The 22,670-nt window shown below is 41.9% G+C and overlaps 1 protein-coding gene across 1 annotated transcript in view; it reads right to left on the bottom strand.

The window, feature by feature from the left end:
- Positions 1-18,104, bottom strand: part of SEMA3C (semaphorin 3C) — a 131,609-nt gene extending 113,505 nt beyond the window's left edge. The window contains exons 1-2 of the mRNA XM_018563567.1: positions 18,037-18,104; positions 13,060-13,206 (exon numbers count right to left, since the gene is read on the bottom strand). Of these exons, the coding sequence (XP_018419069.1) occupies positions 13,060-13,162 (103 nt within the window). The 5' untranslated portion in view covers positions 13,163-13,206; positions 18,037-18,104. The remainder of the gene's footprint in view (positions 1-13,059; positions 13,207-18,036) is intronic.
- Positions 18,105-22,670: the final 4,566 nt, after the last annotated feature.

Genomic DNA, 22,670 nt, shown 5'->3' on the forward strand with positions numbered 1-22,670 from the left:
CAGTTCCCCATCAGGTCCATCAGCAGAGGGTGGGTACAATGCTAGTTTACTATTGGCTATTGCAAATTGAAATAGCCAATAGTAATGTCCCAATGCTTTTTAATGGGAATTTTTCTATTTTTTTTTTCTCTATTCTGACATGCTCGTGTCAGAATACAGAAAAAAAGACACGGCAATGTTTCTCTCCTGGGCGGCCGGGAGCAGGAGACTCCCAGAGCGCCCGGGAGATTTTTTTTCTTCTTTTTTTTTGACAGCAGCAGAGCCGCCGGACAATAGGAAACTATTGGGCGGAGCTAGCTGTCACTGCTAGCTCCGCACAATTGTTTTCTATTTACTTCTTTTTTACTTTTTTCACTCTTTTCCTGTTCTGCTCGGTCCCTCTGAAGGACCGAGCAGAACAGCCGAGCCAAATGCTGCTCAGCGGCATTCGGCTATTCACTCACTGCTGTTCGGCATTTTTAAGAATAGCCCGAACAGCAGTGAGAAGCCTGCCGGAGGTTCGGCTCAGCCGATCCAGATGTTGGATCGGCTGAATCGAACTCCTTCTGCACTTCGGGTCGGCCGAACATGCTGAGCATGTTCGGCCGACCCGAAGCCACGGGAAGCAAGCCGATCTACGGCTGATTTCAGCCGATGTACGGCTGAAATCAGCCTACCAGCCTGAAGTGAATAGCAGAACAGTGTTCGGCTCACTTCACTTCTGATCGGTCATTCACTCGGCTGCCCTCGGCAGCTTCGTGAATAGACCCCATAGACATTTCTTTAAACATACATAATCTGAAAGTATAACCCAGTGGTGGTCAACTTGAAAAATACAGAGGACCTCATGTGCGGGCCCCGACACTTCCAGACATTCGAACAATAGGCAGCTTATTAAGAATGAATAGGTTGTAATATACCTCAACACATGAAAATGTTGATCTTACTGCATTTTTTGCTATGTACACTCACACTGAAAAGAAAGTTGGAGTCACCATTGTTGTCAGTGGCCAAAAAAAAGCCTCAACATTGGTGTCACTGACCACAATAATAGCCCTCGCTATCGGTGTCAGAGACCACAATAATAACCCCCAGCATTGGTGTCAATGGCAATTTGGTTACCCCCTCCTGCACTAGCGCTTGGTAGCAGTGCTATTTAACTCCCCCCCCTCCCATTGGCTGTCATTGCCAGTGTTTTTACCCCCCCTCCCACCCCATGGTGGTCCCCCATGGTGGTCAGGTCAGTGGTAGTGAAATGTAACCTCCCAGAATTAGGGTCGGTGCAGTGAAATGTAAACTTCACTCCCTAATGGTGGTCAGGCCAATAGTAGTGAATTTTAACCCACCCGGCACTGGCGGTGAGTGCAGTGGCAGTAAAATTTAAAGGCACAGTCTAGCTTATCCAAAAAAGTAATAAATGCACACATGTGAATAAAAGAAAAACAAATTGCATTTATTAGGTTTTTGCATTTGGGCCTGCACTTCAACCACAATCATGGGATCATGGGTACAAAGTTCAGGCTCCTACAGGAGAGTTTTAGTGATACTCTTTACTGGCTAATTTAAGTTAGTTAAAAGGGATCTAAAGCATCCTGAAAACTTTGCATCTTTAATAACTTAAGTTAGCCAATAAAGGGTATCACTTAAACTTCAAACACAATGCAAAAAAGGGAAATAAGAAAAACACATCAACTAACCAATAGAACGTTTTGTTTTCCAAACTGTAAGAGAAAAAACAGCTGCTGAGGTCTTATTAATTACTATAGGCCGCATATGTTTGTAGTTTTTAAAAAACTTTATCATGTATAATACCTGTAGGAAAGAAAACCCAATATATGGAAACCTGCAAATTTAAAGGAGAACTATGGGGTTAGGGCTTTCCCCCATAGTTCTCCTTAGGGTAACGGGAGGACACAAACTAGCGTCCTCCCGTCACCCTAGGCTCAGTATACCATGAGCTGACAGCTGGCTCTGCCTATCTGGAGGCAGAGCCAGCTGTACCCGCCCCCTCCCCTGTCCGTTCCGCCAGTCAGCGCTGGCGGATCGGAGCGGGGAGGGGGGAATCCAGCCCCTTCCCTGTCACGGCAGAGAGCTATGACAGGATCGAGAGGTGAGCGAACGCCGGTAAGTGTTCGCTCACCTCCCGACCTACTGAGCCGACCTGTGACAGTCTCATTGTCACAGGTCGGCTAGAACTATGAGGTGAGTGAAAAGCACTCACCTCATAGTTCTCCTTTAACAATACAGTTAAAACGTGGTTGCACCTTGCTAGAGGCAGTAAAGTTACTTGTATCTCTTCCAGCTTTTCACATAAGGCCCAAGGTCACATGTAATTTCCCATACTATATATATAACACTCAATTGTGCTGTTTATTCATACAGGTCTTCAAATAAATTAATGTTTTTTTTATCACACTATTCTTTCCTCCTGAACGGACTCTTTAGCCACCCTGAAAATTAGTATTGCTGAGTTTATTATGATCATTTCATCAAGCTACTGGAAAAGAATTCAAAGTGACACTGACTATGTAGAACAGCACTGTTCTGTGTTCTGTGACCTCACTGATATGCAGAAATGCTGCATGGTTTGGCACACATCCAAACTCATGATGCAGTTAATATAGAAAGCAAATACCACCGAGAAACTCCTGTGCTTGGAAAGCCATCTTATTGCTGATTAGCCACACCACTCACACACCCGGGCTTAGGAAAGGCCACAGGTCAAGTGTATTCTGCCTTTGTACATGAGGCTTTAATTACATTTTGCTATGTGAAAATATGCAGTCACCTAATTCCTTTAATTATATTGATGTGGGAAAAATCAACAAAAAATAAATGAATTTTAACATACACCCCCGATCCCATTTTGTTCTTCTAGGAATGTATTTCACATCACAATTCTTTTATTACCTCGAAAGCATATTATGCTAAAACACGTTCCTTTGATTTTATTAAATAATATTATTTTTTTACATAAATGCTACAACCATAATGGGACTTTATACTTTTCTAAAACATTTTCAGAATAAAATGTTAGAAGTGCTTATTACAAAATGTTTTGTTTTTTTAATTGAAACTGAAAAACCTTAAGTCAACATCTTGAGGGCCAATTAAATATGTACCTCAAAAAGCAATTAGCCATCAAAATGTCCCCCTCCATATCCTTAACAGAGCACTTAGAACCAATTTTATGTATAGATAACAAAGATGAATAGGCCTTCAGATAGCTCTCTAATCAGGAAAACCAGCCTAACACAAGAGCGACAGTCTGTTGTTGAATTAGTAATGCCTAACTTATTCAGAATAATAGGCTGTGCCAGATATGGCTGACCTTTGTCTCCTCTCTTGTTCTTCTGAACAATTGAACATGCAGGTCATTTATGAGGGTGTTTGACTCCTATAATAAATACTCACTTTTAGATGTCAATATAATTTAAACTGTTGCATCGTTTCTCACTAGGGATGTTTTATGTTTAAAATGTGCAGCCATTGGCAATCTTTTTTTTCACTACATTATGCAGCATAATTAATGTTTCCATTTTGACTAGAACAGGTCTAAAAGCCTTTTATCTCTTTTCTCTTGTAACACCTCTCGTTTACAAAGCCCATTCACCCGGATCTTTATTTCAATTGCTCTCAATAGCTAGAAAGGCAGAGAATTGCTAAAGCCCCTAATCCAATTTGTAGTATACTTCTTGAGACTCTTTAGTAGTAAAGGTTTAATTTCTTAATCCTTCCGATCTGCTATTTGTGTGCGTAGGGGTATAACCTATCTTTACCAATTTGTGAATCGTAGAATATATCCCGGTAAATGGTCATTAAAATAAAAAATTGTGAATATCCCACTAATTTCTACAGGAGAGATGCACTGAGAGATTACAAAGTAGGTAAAGGCATGTCTGCTGTCACTATTCAATACAGAATTATATATACAATAAAGAATTAAGTATGACGTTAAGCTCAAAGCAGAAGCTCTACAAAAATGTACTTCCCCTGCTTTCTCAGTAGAGCACTGACATTCTATTACCCACTCGGATGTAATGCACCCAGAATGTTTTAAGCACATTAAAAGCTTTATTTTCGATCAGCAATCAATTGGTGACCTTGGCTCAGCAGGAAAGCTCATGGCTGAACAATTGCACCCCCTGCACATTAACTTTTACGCTCTTCACATTAGACTTCCTAGTAAACTTCTATTCAGAAGGAAGAGCCTGGCCATTTTCATTTGTATCATTATTGAACAGTTCTGAGAAAATGCTCTACAGCTAGACTGGGTTCACACCCAGGCGACAGCGTTTTTGCATGTTTTCACACATGGTTTTGATGCACGTTTTTGTGCGTTTTTTGCATGTTTTATGTATTTTTGTGAGCAGATTGTAGCTCATTGACGTTAATGAGCAAACAAGCATAAAACGTGCATAAATACAGCAAGCGTGAGTTTTCAAGCTTTCCTAATAAGTCTATGGGGCCAAAATGAGCTTCCAAAATATAATATGCCAAAAAAAAGCTCATATACTTTTTCCAGCGAAAAAAACCCTCAGATGTGAACAGGGCCATAGAAATTAATGGGTTTTTTTTGGGGGGGCATATTTTTTGAGCGTTTCTGCCCTACAAAACGCTCAGTGTGAACCAGGGCTAAGCTAGAAAAAGAAGCATGTTTTTTGAATCAGACAGTTTTCAGAAATAAAAAGGTCCTAGGCTACAGTGTAAAACCAATAAAGCTACAGAAGCGCTCCCTTGTGTATACTTTTACTAGACCTCATGCAAGTGCCTTGATTGCACAGAAGCCCATACATAAACTGCATAGATAACCAGAATACCAGAGCTGTCTCTGAATAAAATGCTCGCTTTCTACTAAGCAGCTTCACAACAGAGAAAAATGACAAGTCTGCAAAGGGAAATTCCTCCAAAATATCCACACAATGGACTACCAAGGACAAAATGTGTTTTTGTCAACTCTTAAAGCATACCTTAACCTATCACTGAATTTCTCTTATTTGGTCCCTTTAGTACTAAGTGTTTTGTATTGTCAGTTTGCTATGTTAAGAAAAACAGAGAGTGGTCCCCCATGGTGGTCAGGTCAGTGGTAGTGAAATGTAACCTCCCAGAATTAGGGTCGGTGCAGTGAAATGTAAACTTCACTCCCTAATGGTGGTCAGGCCAATAGTAGTGAATTTTAACCCACCCGGCACTGGCGGTGAGTGCAGTGGCAGTAAAATTTAAAGGCACAGTCTAGCTTATCCAAAAAAGTAATAAATGCACACATGTGAATAAAAGAAAAACAAATTGCATTTATTAGGTTTTTGCATTTGGGCCTGCACTTCAACCACAATCATGGGATCATGGGTACAAAGTTCAGGCTCCTACAGGAGAGTTTTAGTGATACTCTTTACTGGCTAATTTAAGTTAGTTAAAAGGGATCTAAAGCATCCTGAAAACTTTGCATCTTTAATAACTTAAGTTAGCCAATAAAGGGTATCACTTAAACTTCAAACACAATGCAAAAAAGGGAAATAAGAAAAACACATCAACTAACCAATAGAACGTTTTGTTTTCCAAACTGTAAGAGAAAAAACAGCTGCTGAGGTCTTATTAATTACTATAGGCCGCATATGTTTGTAGTTTTTAAAAAACTTTATCATGTATAATACCTGTAGGAAAGAAAACCCAATATATGGAAACCTGCAAATTTAAAGGAGAACTATGGGGTTAGGGCTTTCCCCCATAGTTCTCCTTAGGGTAACGGGAGGACACAAACTAGCGTCCTCCCGTCACCCTAGGCTCAGTATACCATGAGCTGACAGCTGGCTCTGCCTATCTGGAGGCAGAGCCAGCTGTACCCGCCCCCTCCCCTGTCCGTTCCGCCAGTCAGCGCTGGCGGATCGGAGCGGGGAGGGGGGAATCCAGCCCCTTCCCTGTCACGGCAGAGAGCTATGACAGGATCGAGAGGTGAGCGAACGCCGGTAAGTGTTCGCTCACCTCCCGACCTACTGAGCCGACCTGTGACAGTCTCATTGTCACAGGTCGGCTAGAACTATGAGGTGAGTGAAAAGCACTCACCTCATAGTTCTCCTTTAACAATACAGTTAAAACGTGGTTGCACCTTGCTAGAGGCAGTAAAGTTACTTGTATCTCTTCCAGCTTTTCACATAAGGCCCAAGGTCACATGTAATTTCCCATACTATATATATAACACTCAATTGTGCTGTTTATTCATACAGGTCTTCAAATAAATTAATGTTTTTTTTATCACACTATTCTTTCCTCCTGAACGGACTCTTTAGCCACCCTGAAAATTAGTATTGCTGAGTTTATTATGATCATTTCATCAAGCTACTGGAAAAGAATTCAAAGTGACACTGACTATGTAGAACAGCACTGTTCTGTGTTCTGTGACCTCACTGATATGCAGAAATGCTGCATGGTTTGGCACACATCCAAACTCATGATGCAGTTAATATAGAAAGCAAATACCACCGAGAAACTCCTGTGCTTGGAAAGCCATCTTATTGCTGATTAGCCACACCACTCACACACCCGGGCTTAGGAAAGGCCACAGGTCAAGTGTATTCTGCCTTTGTACATGAGGCTTTAATTACATTTTGCTATGTGAAAATATGCAGTCACCTAATTCCTTTAATTATATTGATGTGGGAAAAATCAACAAAAAATAAATGAATTTTAACATACACCCCCGATCCCATTTTGTTCTTCTAGGAATGTATTTCACATCACAATTCTTTTATTACCTCGAAAGCATATTATGCTAAAACACGTTCCTTTGATTTTATTAAATAATATTATTTTTTTACATAAATGCTACAACCATAATGGGACTTTATACTTTTCTAAAACATTTTCAGAATAAAATGTTAGAAGTGCTTATTACAAAATGTTTTGTTTTTTTAATTGAAACTGAAAAACCTTAAGTCAACATCTTGAGGGCCAATTAAATATGTACCTCAAAAAGCAATTAGCCATCAAAATGTCCCCCTCCATATCCTTAACAGAGCACTTAGAACCAATTTTATGTATAGATAACAAAGATGAATAGGCCTTCAGATAGCTCTCTAATCAGGAAAACCAGCCTAACACAAGAGCGACAGTCTGTTGTTGAATTAGTAATGCCTAACTTATTCAGAATAATAGGCTGTGCCAGATATGGCTGACCTTTGTCTCCTCTCTTGTTCTTCTGAACAATTGAACATGCAGGTCATTTATGAGGGTGTTTGACTCCTATAATAAATACTCACTTTTAGATGTCAATATAATTTAAACTGTTGCATCGTTTCTCACTAGGGATGTTTTATGTTTAAAATGTGCAGCCATTGGCAATCTTTTTTTTCACTACATTATGCAGCATAATTAATGTTTCCATTTTGACTAGAACAGGTCTAAAAGCCTTTTATCTCTTTTCTCTTGTAACACCTCTCGTTTACAAAGCCCATTCACCCGGATCTTTATTTCAATTGCTCTCAATAGCTAGAAAGGCAGAGAATTGCTAAAGCCCCTAATCCAATTTGTAGTATACTTCTTGAGACTCTTTAGTAGTAAAGGTTTAATTTCTTAATCCTTCCGATCTGCTATTTGTGTGCGTAGGGGTATAACCTATCTTTACCAATTTGTGAATCGTAGAATATATCCCGGTAAATGGTCATTAAAATAAAAAATTGTGAATATCCCACTAATTTCTACAGGAGAGATGCACTGAGAGATTACAAAGTAGGTAAAGGCATGTCTGCTGTCACTATTCAATACAGAATTATATATACAATAAAGAATTAAGTATGACGTTAAGCTCAAAGCAGAAGCTCTACAAAAATGTACTTCCCCTGCTTTCTCAGTAGAGCACTGACATTCTATTACCCACTCGGATGTAATGCACCCAGAATGTTTTAAGCACATTAAAAGCTTTATTTTCGATCAGCAATCAATTGGTGACCTTGGCTCAGCAGGAAAGCTCATGGCTGAACAATTGCACCCCCTGCACATTAACTTTTACGCTCTTCACATTAGACTTCCTAGTAAACTTCTATTCAGAAGGAAGAGCCTGGCCATTTTCATTTGTATCAGTATTGAACAGTTCTGAGAAAATGCTCTACAGCTAGACTGGGTTCACACCCAGGCGACAGCGTTTTTGCATGTTTTCACACATGGTTTTGATGCACGTTTTTGTGCGTTTTTTGCATGTTTTATGTATTTTTGTGAGCAGATTGTAGCTCATTGACGTTAATGAGCAAACAAGCATAAAACGTGCATAAATACAGCAAGCGTGAGTTTTCAAGCTTTCCTAATAAGTCTATGGGGCCAAAATGAGCTTCCAAAATATAATATGCCAAAAAAAAGCTCATATACTTTTTCCAGCGAAAAAAACCCTCAGATGTGAACAGGGCCATAGAAATTAATGGGTTTTTTTTGGGGGGGCATATTTTTTGAGCGTTTCTGCCCTACAAAACGCTCAGTGTGAACCAGGGCTAAGCTAGAAAAAGAAGCATGTTTTTTGAATCAGACAGTTTTCAGAAATAAAAAGGTCCTAGGCTACAGTGTAAAACCAATAAAGCTACAGAAGCGCTCCCTTGTGTATACTTTTACTAGACCTCATGCAAGTGCCTTGATTGCACAGAAGCCCATACATAAACTGCATAGATAACCAGAATACCAGAGCTGTCTCTGAATAAAATGCTCGCTTTCTACTAAGCAGCTTCACAACAGAGAAAAATGACAAGTCTGCAAAGGGAAATTCCTCCAAAATATCCACACAATGGACTACCAAGGACAAAATGTGTTTTTGTCAACTCTTAAAGCATACCTTAACCTATCACTGAATTTCTCTTATTTGGTCCCTTTAGTACTAAGTGTTTTGTATTGTCAGTTTGCTATGTTAAGAAAAACAGAGATCTTGTGAGCTGATAGCTTCCTGTGCTCTTTGCCTGTGCTGATTGTTATCAGTTACATTGTTATTAGTTAGATTCAAGGCCTACAGAACCAATGCGATCAATGTTATGGACAGAAAGAGAAAAGCAGAAGGAGAGTCCTGTGGTCCTATCTTGAGTCTCCTGGTATAGCTATAGGTCGGGTGAGAAATGGTAAGCTGCAATATATATATTATTTTATTGTTACTATAGGTATTTTTATATAGCGCTGTCAATTTATGTAGCACTGAACATACTATTCATACACATCAGTCCCTACCATCAAGGCGCTTACAATCTAAGGTCCCTACCTCCTATGCACACGTACATGAACAAAATTAAGGCTCTGTTCACACCTGAGCGATTTGACACACAATTTGAAGCTTCCTCAGAAGCGCTTCAATGCTTGACACTAGGGGGGTTATTCACAAAGCTGCCGAGGGCAGCCGAGTGAATAACCCAGCCGAAGTGAAGTGAGCTGAACAACGTTTGGCTATTCACTCGAGCTCAGTATGGCTGATTTCAGCCATACATCGGCTGCCTTCGGTCAGAGGGACTTCGACTCAGCCTATACAGATGTTCCAGATGCAGCATTCGGCTCGGAAATAAGTGAAAATATAAAAAAGAAGAAAAAAAAAGAGTTGAAAAATGATTGACTTTAATGGGAAAACCAGATCAACTCATCAAAAACACAATCATGCGTGTTATTTGTGCATTTTCTTGCCTGGTAACTAGCATCCATAGGCTAAATAAGAAATTAGATATATAAAATTACTTCAAGCCTCAAACAACCAAAGATGCTCATCTCAAGCGTGAATGGGGTCTTAGACAATTAACCTACCAGAGGAAGCCCACACAACTCCATACAGAGAGCGTCCTGGCCAAACCAGGGACCTCAAAGCTGCAAGGCAGAAATTCAACCCACTGAGCCACTATTTTTACATATTTACTTTTGGGTTTAGATTTGCACTACAAGGCAGTGTACACCTATGAAGGAAACCTGTCATGAGGAAGACATGGAGGCTTCCTTCTCTAATCTCTCCTCCTGAAAATGCTGGCTGTCTGGCTGCCATTGACCCTTCTCTGACTTTTCTGATCTGCATCTGTTACAGGTGAGAGACCCAGAAAGTATTAAAGCCAGAGGTGAGCATAACAGCCCAGACACTTGTATTTTCATAAGAAGTTCAGCGATAGCAGCCCCCATAATTCTCTCATGACATGTTCACTTTAAGCAGGTATAACACGTGAAATATGAAGCACAGACAGACGCACGCTTACATTACGTCAGTGTGTAGGCTTTAAGAAAACGAATAGAAGCATTTTCTTTTCCTTCAAGTGTACAATTACTGTGTACCGACAGAAGTATTTGTTCTAAAGATAGCATTGGCCTTTCAGAAGGAAGTTGCAGGTTAGACAAAGACTAAATGATGGAATTAATCAAGTGACTTGGATAATAATCAGTGTTACTATTCTCACTTCACCTTATGTGGCAGCAGACATAGCAGCTCATAAATATATTAACCAGTGGGAAGCCACTGAGCTGATTTCCATTTAAAACACACTTAATTTGAAAGCAGCTTTTAGGCAGTTCTGAGGCTGTGCAAGGAGTAATTGGATGAATGGATAAATGTAGGTTTTGGAAATCGAAATTGGATTTGACAGACATTACAGCTTTCTTACCACACATACTTTAAATGGCACTTTTAGTTACATAGCTCCTGATTTATTCAACACATAAAGGAGAAGTGTTCAAGCAAATCACAATATTGCTTTATAGCTGCAGCTAGAAAAACACATTCTGGGTTTCATTAGTGACATTACATCTATATCAAATAATGTGCAATTAACAAAGCTGCATGTGAACTAAGCGTGAATATTATAAATACAGGACATTTTTCTTTACAGCATGTTATAACTCACCAGCCAGAAAGGGGAATCCCAACACATACCACATTGTTTTCAAATAATAAACCATTGCTGAACTACTTATGAACATGTTTTAAGGCAAACGGAGCTACAATGAGATATAACATTAATTACACACTAGGTATTTATTTGTTATTTTCACCTACAGCGGTAACAATGTAGCACAGTGGCTCAGTGGTTAGCACTTCTGCCTTGCAGCACTAAGATCCCTGGACTAAATCCAGATTTGGCCAGGAAACTATCTGCATGGAGTTTACATTCCCACACAAAGACATACTGGTAGGTTGATTGGCTCTGGTATGTGTGCACATGAGATGGAATCAATAGATTGTAAGTCCTTGAGGGAAGAGACTGATATGAATAGTATGTCAAGTGTTGTGTAGATTGATAGTGTTATATAAATGCCAATAACGTCCTTTAGAATATTCTGTTTTAAGGTCTACCACCTCCAGACAGGAAAAATTACTCAGTGACTCTCCTTTGCTGCCTACATGCTGTCCTTGCTGTTGGAGCGAGGATTCCAGGTATGGGGGAGCATTTAAGCACTGTCACAGTGTGACCTCAACTCAGAAAGTCCAATAACCAGGGTCAAACACTGTCACATGGATGGTGCCATTGCATATTTTCCCCCTCTGACATCAGTCAACACCATAGCTTAGACAGGCAGCAAAAAGGCTATGAGATAGCCGGATTGGGTACGTATACATTCCTTGTGGGCGGGCTATATGCAGACATTGTTACTTTACTCTGAATGGTCTGTTTAGAAAGTCAGCAATGTGATGTGATTAATTTGTCAAATAAGCAAATAAGTAGCAAAAGAAGGTTTGCCGATGCACCACCTAATAAAGTGGCCACAGTTTACATGTATTGTATTCAGTGTTCTGCTTTAGGCCCCTTTTACATGGTCCAATCAGGGTCAGAGCTGGTCAGAGCAGTTCAGAACGGATGTGACACATGTGTCCGTCAAGTTGTTAACTCCATCTTGAGATGGAGGAAAGAATTGAAATTACCAGACCCATGTTGGTCTATGGGGAGTGGGATGTAAATGGACGTGTGTCCATTTACATTGGATAACCCATGATCTGCCACGAACAGGTCTCCCTACGTGGAACTCTGTTCAGTTTGGCTTTCCCCCCTCAGGTTCCTAGGGGTAACTGGAAGTAAACAGATGCCTGTCCATTTAGATCTGAGTGCCCATATATGAACATTGGGCATTAGATCCGCCTGAAAAACTGACAGACAGACCTAATTGGAATGCCCGTGTGAAAGGGGCCTTACACTTTCATATGAGGTCCAAGAAGAGACTGGATCCATTACCAGATATTGAAAACCCCTTTTAAAATATCTTAAAAACTATGAACTGGTGTAAAAAAGTAAATATACACTTAACCTGGCCACACAAATTACAATCTCATTTTACAATCTATTGAGTCTGTTTCAGATTCACCAACAAATATGTAGTATCTCAACCAAAAACAATTGACTCATTGTATACATAATCAAATATGTCCTCTCACGATATATAACTGATTTCATAAATATTGATGATCTAATAGATCAGACCTCAACCAAATCTTATTGTATGTGGTCAACTTTATGGCTGGAGACAATCTGTAAATTCATTTTTAATTTTTACCAATACACCAATAATCCACATGCGGCAAGAAATTCATTCATTTTCAAGTCTTAGTTTTGACGTAATGTGAAGGATTTCAAACTGCAATCATTCTTTTGTTCTACATTTTAGTTCCTGGGCTTTCTTTATACACACTGTATATTTCCCCAATGTGTATTCAGGTTTTAGGAATGTTTGTCTTTTTCATAATGTAAAACTGGATTTAATATTAAGCGGCAAAAACCTGCCAAGTCTAGACTGCCTACTATAATGCAATGTGCACTATATGTCTCGTTATAACCTTGACTCAAGTCCAACACGCAGTAGCAGAAATATCAATCAAAAGCAGACATTGCAAAGACTAGGCGTGTTATGCTAGCATGACTATCTGCTCTGCACTTCTAGCCTGGCTATGATTGATACATTAATGTATAGCTCTCATTTCATATTGGATATCAACACATCATTTTTCAAAGATTTTTTCATAGTTCACAACTGACATGTGCTCTCACCCATATGAAATGATAACCACTGCTTTTAACCTTTGTAGATATGACATGTGCTCTTACCCATATGAAATAATAACCACTGCTTTTAACCTTTGTAGATACGGCTTATATATCTTACCGTCGAATGGCAGGAATACTCTTGCTTGTGGCTGCGAAGATCCCACCACACAAATGGCGTAGACAGCTAGCCCAAACAATGCTTGGATCCACACAAAGGCCATTTTGGCTAAATGATAGTTTCTTCTTTAACACCAGGCCAAGCCAACTGTAAAATAAATATATTATACAATTAACTCCAGTGTCTCAAACAGCATATATCCATACATGTGCTGACCTCTTGTTAGTCATAACAAAAAAAAAAGATTTGAAAATCTGAAAACAATTGGATTGATTTAGGAGTAAAGACTGTTTATATTGCAAAGTTTATGTGGACCCTTCATAAAAATGCACGGTACGCTTATTAGTTAGACCACCATCCTCATGAAATGACACAGCAAAAAAAAAAAAAAAAAACGTAACTTACATCCCAGAAATGAAATAAGAACTCCTGCTTTTGCAAAAATTAACCCTGGCAGTGAGACTACTCCCACCTGCAAGGGTTAATTGCTCCTTTAGGTCTAGGAGCGAAATTGAAGAAGAAATACTCAAACCCTCGCCCCCAGGCTCTAAGGAGCTGTGATGTCATTACATCTATACAGGTTTTACAGACATGATGATGCTGAGAGCCATACCACAGCCAGAGCGGAGGGGGAAAGACGTGAGTGGTCACTGTCGCCGGAGCAAGGATGGGGAGAGTATATATTTGTTTTATTTTCGCTCCTAGACCTAAACAAGCAGTTCACCCTTGCAATGTGGGGGTAGCCCAAATAGAAATGGTACACGTATCACAGTCTGGTAGCCCCACTGCAAGGGTTAATGTTTCTAAAAGCTGGAGTTCTTCTTTATTACAGCTCTGTAATCATTATTAATGGTATTGTTTTTCTGCAAGCAGTCTAAGTAGCTGAATTTGGACCTGTTATCAGCCACCTGTAATCCCTTTATTGCAGGGTTAGAGTTTACGGCCTCCTTCACACCACAGTGTGTTTCGGCCCAAATCTGGCCAGAACGCACGGCATCATATTGCGGCCAGCTCACTATGTGAGGGGCAAGAGGGGGGTGACGGTCCATTGAAGTGAATGGCACTGTAGCCCTCTGGCCGCAATGCGATCGGCCGCACGGGAACGCAAGGCACATCAATGCCTGCGGTCCAGTCCAACCATAATGTTGCAAGCACTATTTTGTTCGGACCAGACCGCAGGCATTGATGTGCCTTGTGTTCCCATGCGGCCGATCCCATTTCTGCCAAAGGGCTCAGCTTCAGTGCCATTCACTTCAATGGACCGCCACACACCTTCTTTCCCCACAACATAGTGAGCCGGCCGCAATGAGATGCAGTATGTTCCGGCTTCTGTCTGGTGTGAACGAAGGCCTAAGAGGAAGAAGCAGTACAAGGAGCTAATCAGTTCATGTGCTGACAAGGAGCATGCTGATAGGAGAAAGCAGACTGACAGAGAGATTAGTTCATCACTATGCTGCTTTTCCATACACTGTCCAGTCACAGGTTGAGTTTTATTTCCTCCTGGATTTAAGCTTCAAATAGCTATTCATTTTTATCTCATTATTTTTGTTAGGAGTTCTCCTTTCACCAACTTCGTCAATACTGTCCAGCTAAGTTGACTATGTAATAATGTGCAAGGGCAACTAATAAGACTGGGTTTTTAATGGTGCACAGTTAAATGATTATTCACTAAGCTAAGTGAACAGGCTCTTCTCCTTTGGCAACCCCAATCAGTTATAGGAAAGCGCTCCTCCTGTTGAATCTGCTTAGCAAACATTTAAAGTGACCTTAAAGGCTAAAATTAAAAAAATGCCCCCCTTCCCCCCCCATGCTGCTTTAAGGACTTACCTTAAATTATGTCTCTTGATCCGATCATCTTCATCTTTCCATTAGTTTTCAGGAGTCCCTCCAGCGCTGGTGCCGGTCTCTGATCCAGCGCTGACTGCTGTGACTTCCTGTCCCACGGAGTCTGTGCACGTGCACGCTGCCGGGCTGCTTGCTTTGACTTACCCTGTGTCCCTCTTCTCCCAGCTAGAAGATCTCTACTGCGCATGCGCCCACCCAATGATCCTTTGCGGCCACTCAAGAATTTTTCATATCTTCGGATGGGAGTGAGCGGCGGAGACACAGGTGGCTAAATACCTTTTTGGTGACTTTTTTAAATGTTTTTGCATATATCTACTGCTTGTTAGTGGATACATGCAAAACAAACCTGAGGGTTTAATGTCACTTTAAGTAGAGATCTCTCTCCCCTTATTACATGGGCATGGGAATGTAATCCTCCACCACAAATACCATAGCTGTAATTAGGAACAGCTGTATCCAATTCTGCATACCTGGCTTTATATTATAAAGTTCTTATAATATAAAGCCAGGTATGCAGAATTGGATATAGCTGTGCCACACTACAGAGTGTTCATGTTCTTCATAATATTAAGAAACTGACCTAAAATCATGATTTTGTATTGCTTTAGAAAAAATGTGACCTGTCCCTTTAAGAAAAAGTATCGGTAATTGGTATCGGCAAGTACGTGAAAAAAAGTATCGGTACTCGTACTCGGCCTTAAAAAAGTGGTATCGGTGCATCCCTAGCTGTAATGCTGTCCCTATTCCCTGCAGGCCATTCACTACTGGATTCTTCCATGCACAATGGCAGTTGTCACTGCTCAACATAAGCCCAACAATATTACCATACTGTCAGTCCCGGCCTCTAGAACAGTTATAAAATATAACTCCACCTGCCAAAAAATGAACCTCAAGGAATAGAAACAGAAGCAAGTCAAGAGTAAGTACCTTGTGCCTGTTTTCCATTCAGCCAACTCCTAACACATGTTATCACAGGATGTCCTAACGTCTTATAACAAACAAACACTACCTGTGTTATTCACTTATGCCTGGTGTGAACAGGCTGCTTGTGTTTATAATACAGGACAATAAACTTGAGTATAAAAATATAAACACAAAACGCCTGTCCAAAATGTTTTCAGCTGTATAACATCCTGCTGACTGTTCTTCAAACAGAAAGTACACATTATCAGCTCATCATCTGAAGACATGGTAAGCTAAAACAAACTGAGTATCAGCTCTGTTCAAACATGATTCTAAATCCTGAGGATTTACATTCACCTGGTGTAACAGCACGCCAATCTCTGCCGCAAGTCAATAGGAAAAAAAGGCCGGCGAATGGACTGGTGTCAACTGGGACCTGAGCAACGTTCACATATCAGCAGAGGGACTCAAAAACAAGTCGATTTTATATCTTTAATCACATTTTCGAGCTCTGACACAAGCAGTGAATGTCAAGACTTAATTTACAGCGATATGCACATGTGCACTACACTTGCTCTCTACACAATTGGAACAGTGTGTTTGCAATTACTGGCTCTGTAATTACAGAACATATAGAAAGCATTCAGGAATATTCAGTAAGACGGTGGAAATGTTTGGTAACCCATGGCAACCTATTCAATTATTACTGGCAGGTTGATACGGGTTACTGGACTGTTTCTTTTTAAACAAGTCTTAAAGGAGCCTGGGGGTTGATGTACTAAAGACAAATTGGCTGCAAGGGAAGTTACCCTTAGTTTGGTACATGCGGTGAAAATTCACTTTTGTACAGAATGCCCAATCACCTGCAAGGAAAATAAAACACTATTCCTTGCATGTGAGTGGATAATAAAAAGTTAACAGTGCTTTACTAAGGGAAAAATCCCCTTGCAAAGTCAACGGTTATTCTTATGACCTTATTCCCTGGCACGTGATTGGTTCTTCTTTAGCCTTTAGTAGATCAACCTCATTCATGTGCTGTTGCTGCTAGCAACCAGGTACATGCCAGGTCAGAGTGATCAAGACAAGGAAAGACTGTTGCCAATCAGTCATTATGAGTTGCCACACTGCCTTATACATGTTGTTACTTTGTTACACAATGCCACATGCATAAAGCGATATAAACCAGTATAGTAATTAGGAATGAGTGAAGAGTGCAATGCTCTGCTCCCAGGCATATATAGAGAAATGCTCTGCTCCCAGGCATGTATAGAGAACTGCTCTCCTCCCAGGCATATTAAGATAAATGCTCTGCTCCCAGGCATATATAGAGAAATGCTCTGCTCCAGGAATATAGGAAGAAATGCTCTGCTCCCAGTCATATATAGAGAAATGCTCTGCTCCAGGAATATAGGAAGAAATGCTCTGCTCCCAGGCATATATAGAGAAATACTCTGCTCCAGGAATATAGGAAGAAATGCTCTGCTCCCAGGCATATATAGAGAAATGCTCTGCTCCCAGGCATATAGGGAGATATGCTCTGCCCCAGGCATATATAGAGAAATACTCTGCTCCCAGGCATATAGGGAGATATGCTCTGCCCCAGGCATATAAAGATAAATGTTCTGCTCCCATAAATATAGGGTGAAATGTTCTGCTCCAAGGCAAATATAGAGAAATGCTCTTCTCCCAGGAATATATGGAGAAATGCTCTGCTCTCATGTATATAAGGAATAATGCTCTGCTCTGCTCCCAGGAATATAGGGAGACATGCTCTGCTCTCATGTATATAAGGAGTAATGCTCTGCTCCCAGGAATATGGGGAGAAATGCTCTGCTCTCATGGATATAAGGAGTAATGCTCTGCTCCCAGGAATATAGGGAGAAATGCACTGCTCTCATGTATATAAGAAGTAATGCTCTGCTCCCAGCAATATAGTAAGAAATGCTCTGCTCACGGGCATATAGAGAGAAATGTTCTGCATATCAGCCTAAAATAAAAGATGCAGATAAAAGCCATGTGATTGATACTATATAATATAATAATATATAAATATAAGGATCCTACCCTTGTGTCATCCATGTGTGTAAGTGCAGTGCAGGTGTCTGATAGGCACAGTCCTCGTGTACTTACACTCAGAGCAGACCCAGAGGTACAGGACAGGCAGCTCCTTCACACAACTTCAATGCTCAGCCAGTCATTTCCACAATAGGAGTTGCTTTAATATCTTACCCAACTTTGGAAGAAATCAGAGCAGCTCAGCCATCAATGTTGGCTCCACACGTCATGGATTAGGAGGCTGTGAGATTTTCATTGAGAACCTTTTAAAATCCCCCAAGAGCCCGTTTCTTAGTAAATCTCTTCTAGTGAGTCTCCTGCTGCTGCTGCTTTGGTACAATAATCCCAGTGCGGGTGAACTCTTCTTCCGCCTGGGAGATCCTCTTTTCACTCCGTCCTGAAGCTCCCAGTGAATGGAAAGTAGCTGAGAGAGAAGGAGAGCTCGGTCTCCAATTACAGAGTACAGAGCCGAAGCAGTGCTGTCTGTGTATGTGCTGCCCTCCGTCATCAGCCGCACACACACTGCGAGCCGAGCCAAGAGCACAGCCAGCACTCCTCAGACACACCCTCATCACACAGATCACAGCCTGAGCTCCTCACCACACTACATAGGGAAAGAGAGATCAGATCCTGAGCTCCTCACCATAGAGATCACATCCTGAGCTCCTCACCACACTACATAGAGGAAGACAGAGATCAGATCCTGAGCTCCTCACCACACTACATAGAGGAAGACAGAGATCAGATCCTGAGCTCCTCACCACACCACATAGAGAATGACAGATATCAGATCCTGAGCTCCTCACCACTGAGATCACATCCTGAGCTCCTCACCACACTACATAGAGGAAGACAGAGATCAGATCCTGAGCTCCTCACCACAGAACATAGAGGAAGACAGAGATCACATCCTGAGCTCCTCACCATAGAGATCAGATCCTGAGCTCCTCACCACACTACATAGAGGAAGACAGAGATCAGATCCTGAGCTCCTCGCCACACCACATAGAGGAAGACAGAGATCAGATCCTGAGCTCCTCACCACACCATATAGAGAATGACAGAGATCAGATCCTGAGCTCCTCACCACTGAGATCACATCCTGAGCTCCTCACCACAGAACATAGAGGAAGACAGAGATCAGATCCTGAGCTCCTCACCACACCATATAGAGAATGACAGAGATCAGATCCTGAGCTCCTCACCACTGAGATCACATCCTGAGCTCCTCACCACAGAACATAGAGGAAGACAGAGATCAGATCCTGAGCTCCTCACCACACCATATAGAGAATGACAGAGATCAGATCCTGAGCTCCTCACCACTGAGATCACATCCTGAGCTCCTCACCACAGAACATAGAGGAAGACAGAGATCAGATCCTGAGCTCCTCACCACACCATATAGAGAATGACAGAGATCAGATCCTGAGCTCCTCACCCCTGAGATCACATCCTGACCTCCTCACCACACCACATACAGAATGACAGGGATCAGATCCTGAGATCCTCACCACACTACATAGAGAATGACAGGGGTCAGATCCTGAGCTTCTCACCACACTACAATGAGAATGACAGAGATCACATCCTGAGCTCCTCACCACTGAGATCACATCCTGAGCTCCTCACCACAGAACATAGAGGAAGACAGAGATCAGATCCTGAGCTCCTCACCACACCATATAGAGAATGACAGAGATCAGATCCTGAGCTCCTCACCACTGAGATCACATCCTGAGCTCCTCACCACAGTACATAGAGCAGTGGTTCTCAACCTGTGGGTCGGGACCCCCTCGGGGGTCGAATGACGATTTGCCAGGGGTCGCCTAGTCAGAAAAAAAAAAAACCACCATAGGAATGCATAGCTAGATTCCTATTGGCTATTTCACTTTGCAAAAGCCAATAGCAAACTAGCTATTGCAACCGCCCTCTGATGCTGCCAATCAGCAGAGGGGGACCTGAAGTTCGGCACGTGGAGCTGCGGACATGCCCGAGCCCATCCCTATCAGTGACAGTACTGCGGAGTATGTAACGTATACGTTATATAGCCACACACTTTAAATCCAATTCTTCTAGTTCCAGCTGCAGAGCCCGGTCCGGTCTTTGCCTATAGCAGTGGTTCTCAACCTGTGGGTCGCTGTGCAAGGTGAGAGTCCTCCTCAGCTCTCTCCTAGCGCAGCAGTGTCAGTTCTCCCGCCACGCCTCCAGATGTCACTGCAGCAGCCGCGTCATCCCTAAATTTTACCTTTGGGGGTCACCACAACTTGGCAAATGATACCAAGGGGTCCCGGTCCTAGAAAAGTTGAGAACCACTGACATAGAGGAAGACAGAGATCACATCCTGAGCTCCTCACCACAGAGATCACATCCTGAGTAGGGATGGTCCACCGGTTCGATTCGAACATGAGTTCAAATCGAACATCGGCCATTTGAACATTTGCAGAACGCCGAACTTTATGTGATGTTCCCGGTCTGTTCGACCGTGCAGCGTCCCATACTGCAAAGAGCCCTGCACAGGTCAGGTGCAAGACTTTGCCCAATCAGGGCTCAGTACTCATTTGGAGCCATGATTGGGCAAAGTCATGATCACTCTGCCCAATCGTGTCTCGCCTATCAGATGCCGGTGTTCTATCGAAAGCTCCAACTCCTCAAGTTCTCCAACTGCCTGACTTCCGGTTTAGTTAGAACTAAGAGGTTTGGCCAAAAAAGCTCTTCTGCATGAGCGCCAGCCGCTGCATTGCCCTATACACATTTCATTTTAATACTATAGTTCATTTTAATACTTCATTGCTGTGGTTTATGTGTATAGGGCTATGCCGCGGCTAGCGCTCGTGCAGAAGAGCTTTCTTGGCCAAACCTCTTAGTTCTAACTAAACAGGAAGTCAGACAGTTGGAGAACTTGATAAGTTGGAACTTTCGATAGAACACTGGCAAACTACACAATTGGGCGGAGCTAGCTCTCACCGCTAGCTCCGCCCAATTGTTTATGTTTTGCCGGTATCTGTCAAAATGCCATTTTGTGGCGGGGAGGACGGGACGGCGACCGGCGTTTTAAAAAATCTTTTTATTATTTCTATTTTTTTATTGTTTTATTTTGTCGTCGTCTTGAACAACGCTGGACGCCGTGATTGACCTTAAGATTACGTCAGTGGATCAATTTTTTGGGTTTACACCATTTATGGACAATAACTTGCATATATACCCTCTTAATTTTTCTAAGTTCGACACCCATTGATTTAGGTCCGAGTTCATATTCAAACTCTCCAGCCGTTCGTGTATTCGAATACGAACCGAACATGGGGGTGTTAGGCCAAACACTAATCCTGAGCTCCTCACCATACCACACAGAATGACAGAGATCAGATCCTGAGCTCCTCACCACACTAAACAGTGAAAGACAGATATAACTTCCTGAACATCTATATGTGTTTGTATTAAACTCGCAAACATTTTTTTTAATAGTGCAGAGGTGTATCTACAGAAAATAATGTCTATGGATAAAATTGCACCCCTTTCCAATATGTGCCATCCATATTTTATATCACTTTACCATACTATCCAATAGCAAGTCAAACTCTCCTAAGAGCTTCACCTTACATCAGAGTTCCCCTTGCATCAGAGTTTCCAGAGCTCACCCTTACATCAAAATCCTCAGAGTCCCCCCTTAACTCAGAGTCCTCCCTTACCTCAGAGTCCCCAGAGTCATCCCTTACATCAGCGTCCCCAGAATCCTCTCTTACATCAGAGTCCCCAGAGACCACCCTTACATCAGGGTCCCCAGAGACTGCTCTTACATCAGACTCCTCAGAGACCTCCCTTCAATCAGAGTGATCTCCTTTCAGCAGAGTTCCCCCTTACATGAGGGTCCTCAGAGTCCTTCCTTACATAAGTGCCCTCAGAGTACAAAGTATTTATTTACATTTTTCTACAAGAAATTACAGTCATCATGTTTCCAAACAGCTGACTCCAACTCTCTCAGCTTGGCTTCCCTGGACTTCCTGTCAAATACAAGGGTACTAAATTCAGAAAAAAATTTAAAGAAATACTTTGCTGGGCATTGTATATTTGTTTGACCTGGATACATTATTGAAAAAAGTTTGACAGTTTAATATTACTTTAAAAACTTTACCATATGTGTTTATTTTTATATGACCCAGTACTAGTTGTATTATATTTAAAGTGACCATGTCACCACTGATACATTTGTACACAATAAGAATCCTATAAAAGATGTTATAAGCTAAGACTGGCCATTAGATAAGCCTGGGCTGGGTGTGAACCCAGTTTGCCTGAGTTTGGCCGAGCAACCCCCACTCCTGTCCCCTGGCCCAATCAGTCACGGAGAGGCACATTCCCCACCGCGCAACTATACTTCACAAAGGGGCGGGGAATGCACCTGATGCAACTGTGATCATTGATTGGGCAGAAGCGTGGAGTGGCAGTCACAGTTTTGAGCGGGCTAGGCCGAACTCAACGCTGGGTCCACCTTACTGCATGCCTTACCTGGCTTCAAACTTGTTTGTTATGGGAACACAAGGTTAAGTGTGAAGTGGCCTTAAAACAATACCCAATGATTCCGGCATGCATTGCGACAACTGTCTCCCATGCTCCTGTGTTGTCACCCTGCCACATACACCTCTGATTAAAACTTAGAGCAACCATGCACATCTATACTATAGACAAGGGGTCAGCAACCTGCGGCTCTGGAGCCGGATGTGGCTCTTTCATCCCTCTGCTGCGGCTCCCTATCACAGGGGCCGAACTATCGCCGGTGCGGGAGAATCGGGGCCTGAGGCTGTGGGGGG

The sequence above is a fragment of the Nanorana parkeri genome, unplaced genomic scaffold (assembly GCF_000935625.1).
Source record: "Nanorana parkeri isolate BGI_ZX_2015 unplaced genomic scaffold, ASM93562v1 scaffold676, whole genome shotgun sequence".
Classification (NCBI taxonomy): domain Eukaryota; kingdom Metazoa; phylum Chordata; class Amphibia; order Anura; family Dicroglossidae; genus Nanorana; species Nanorana parkeri.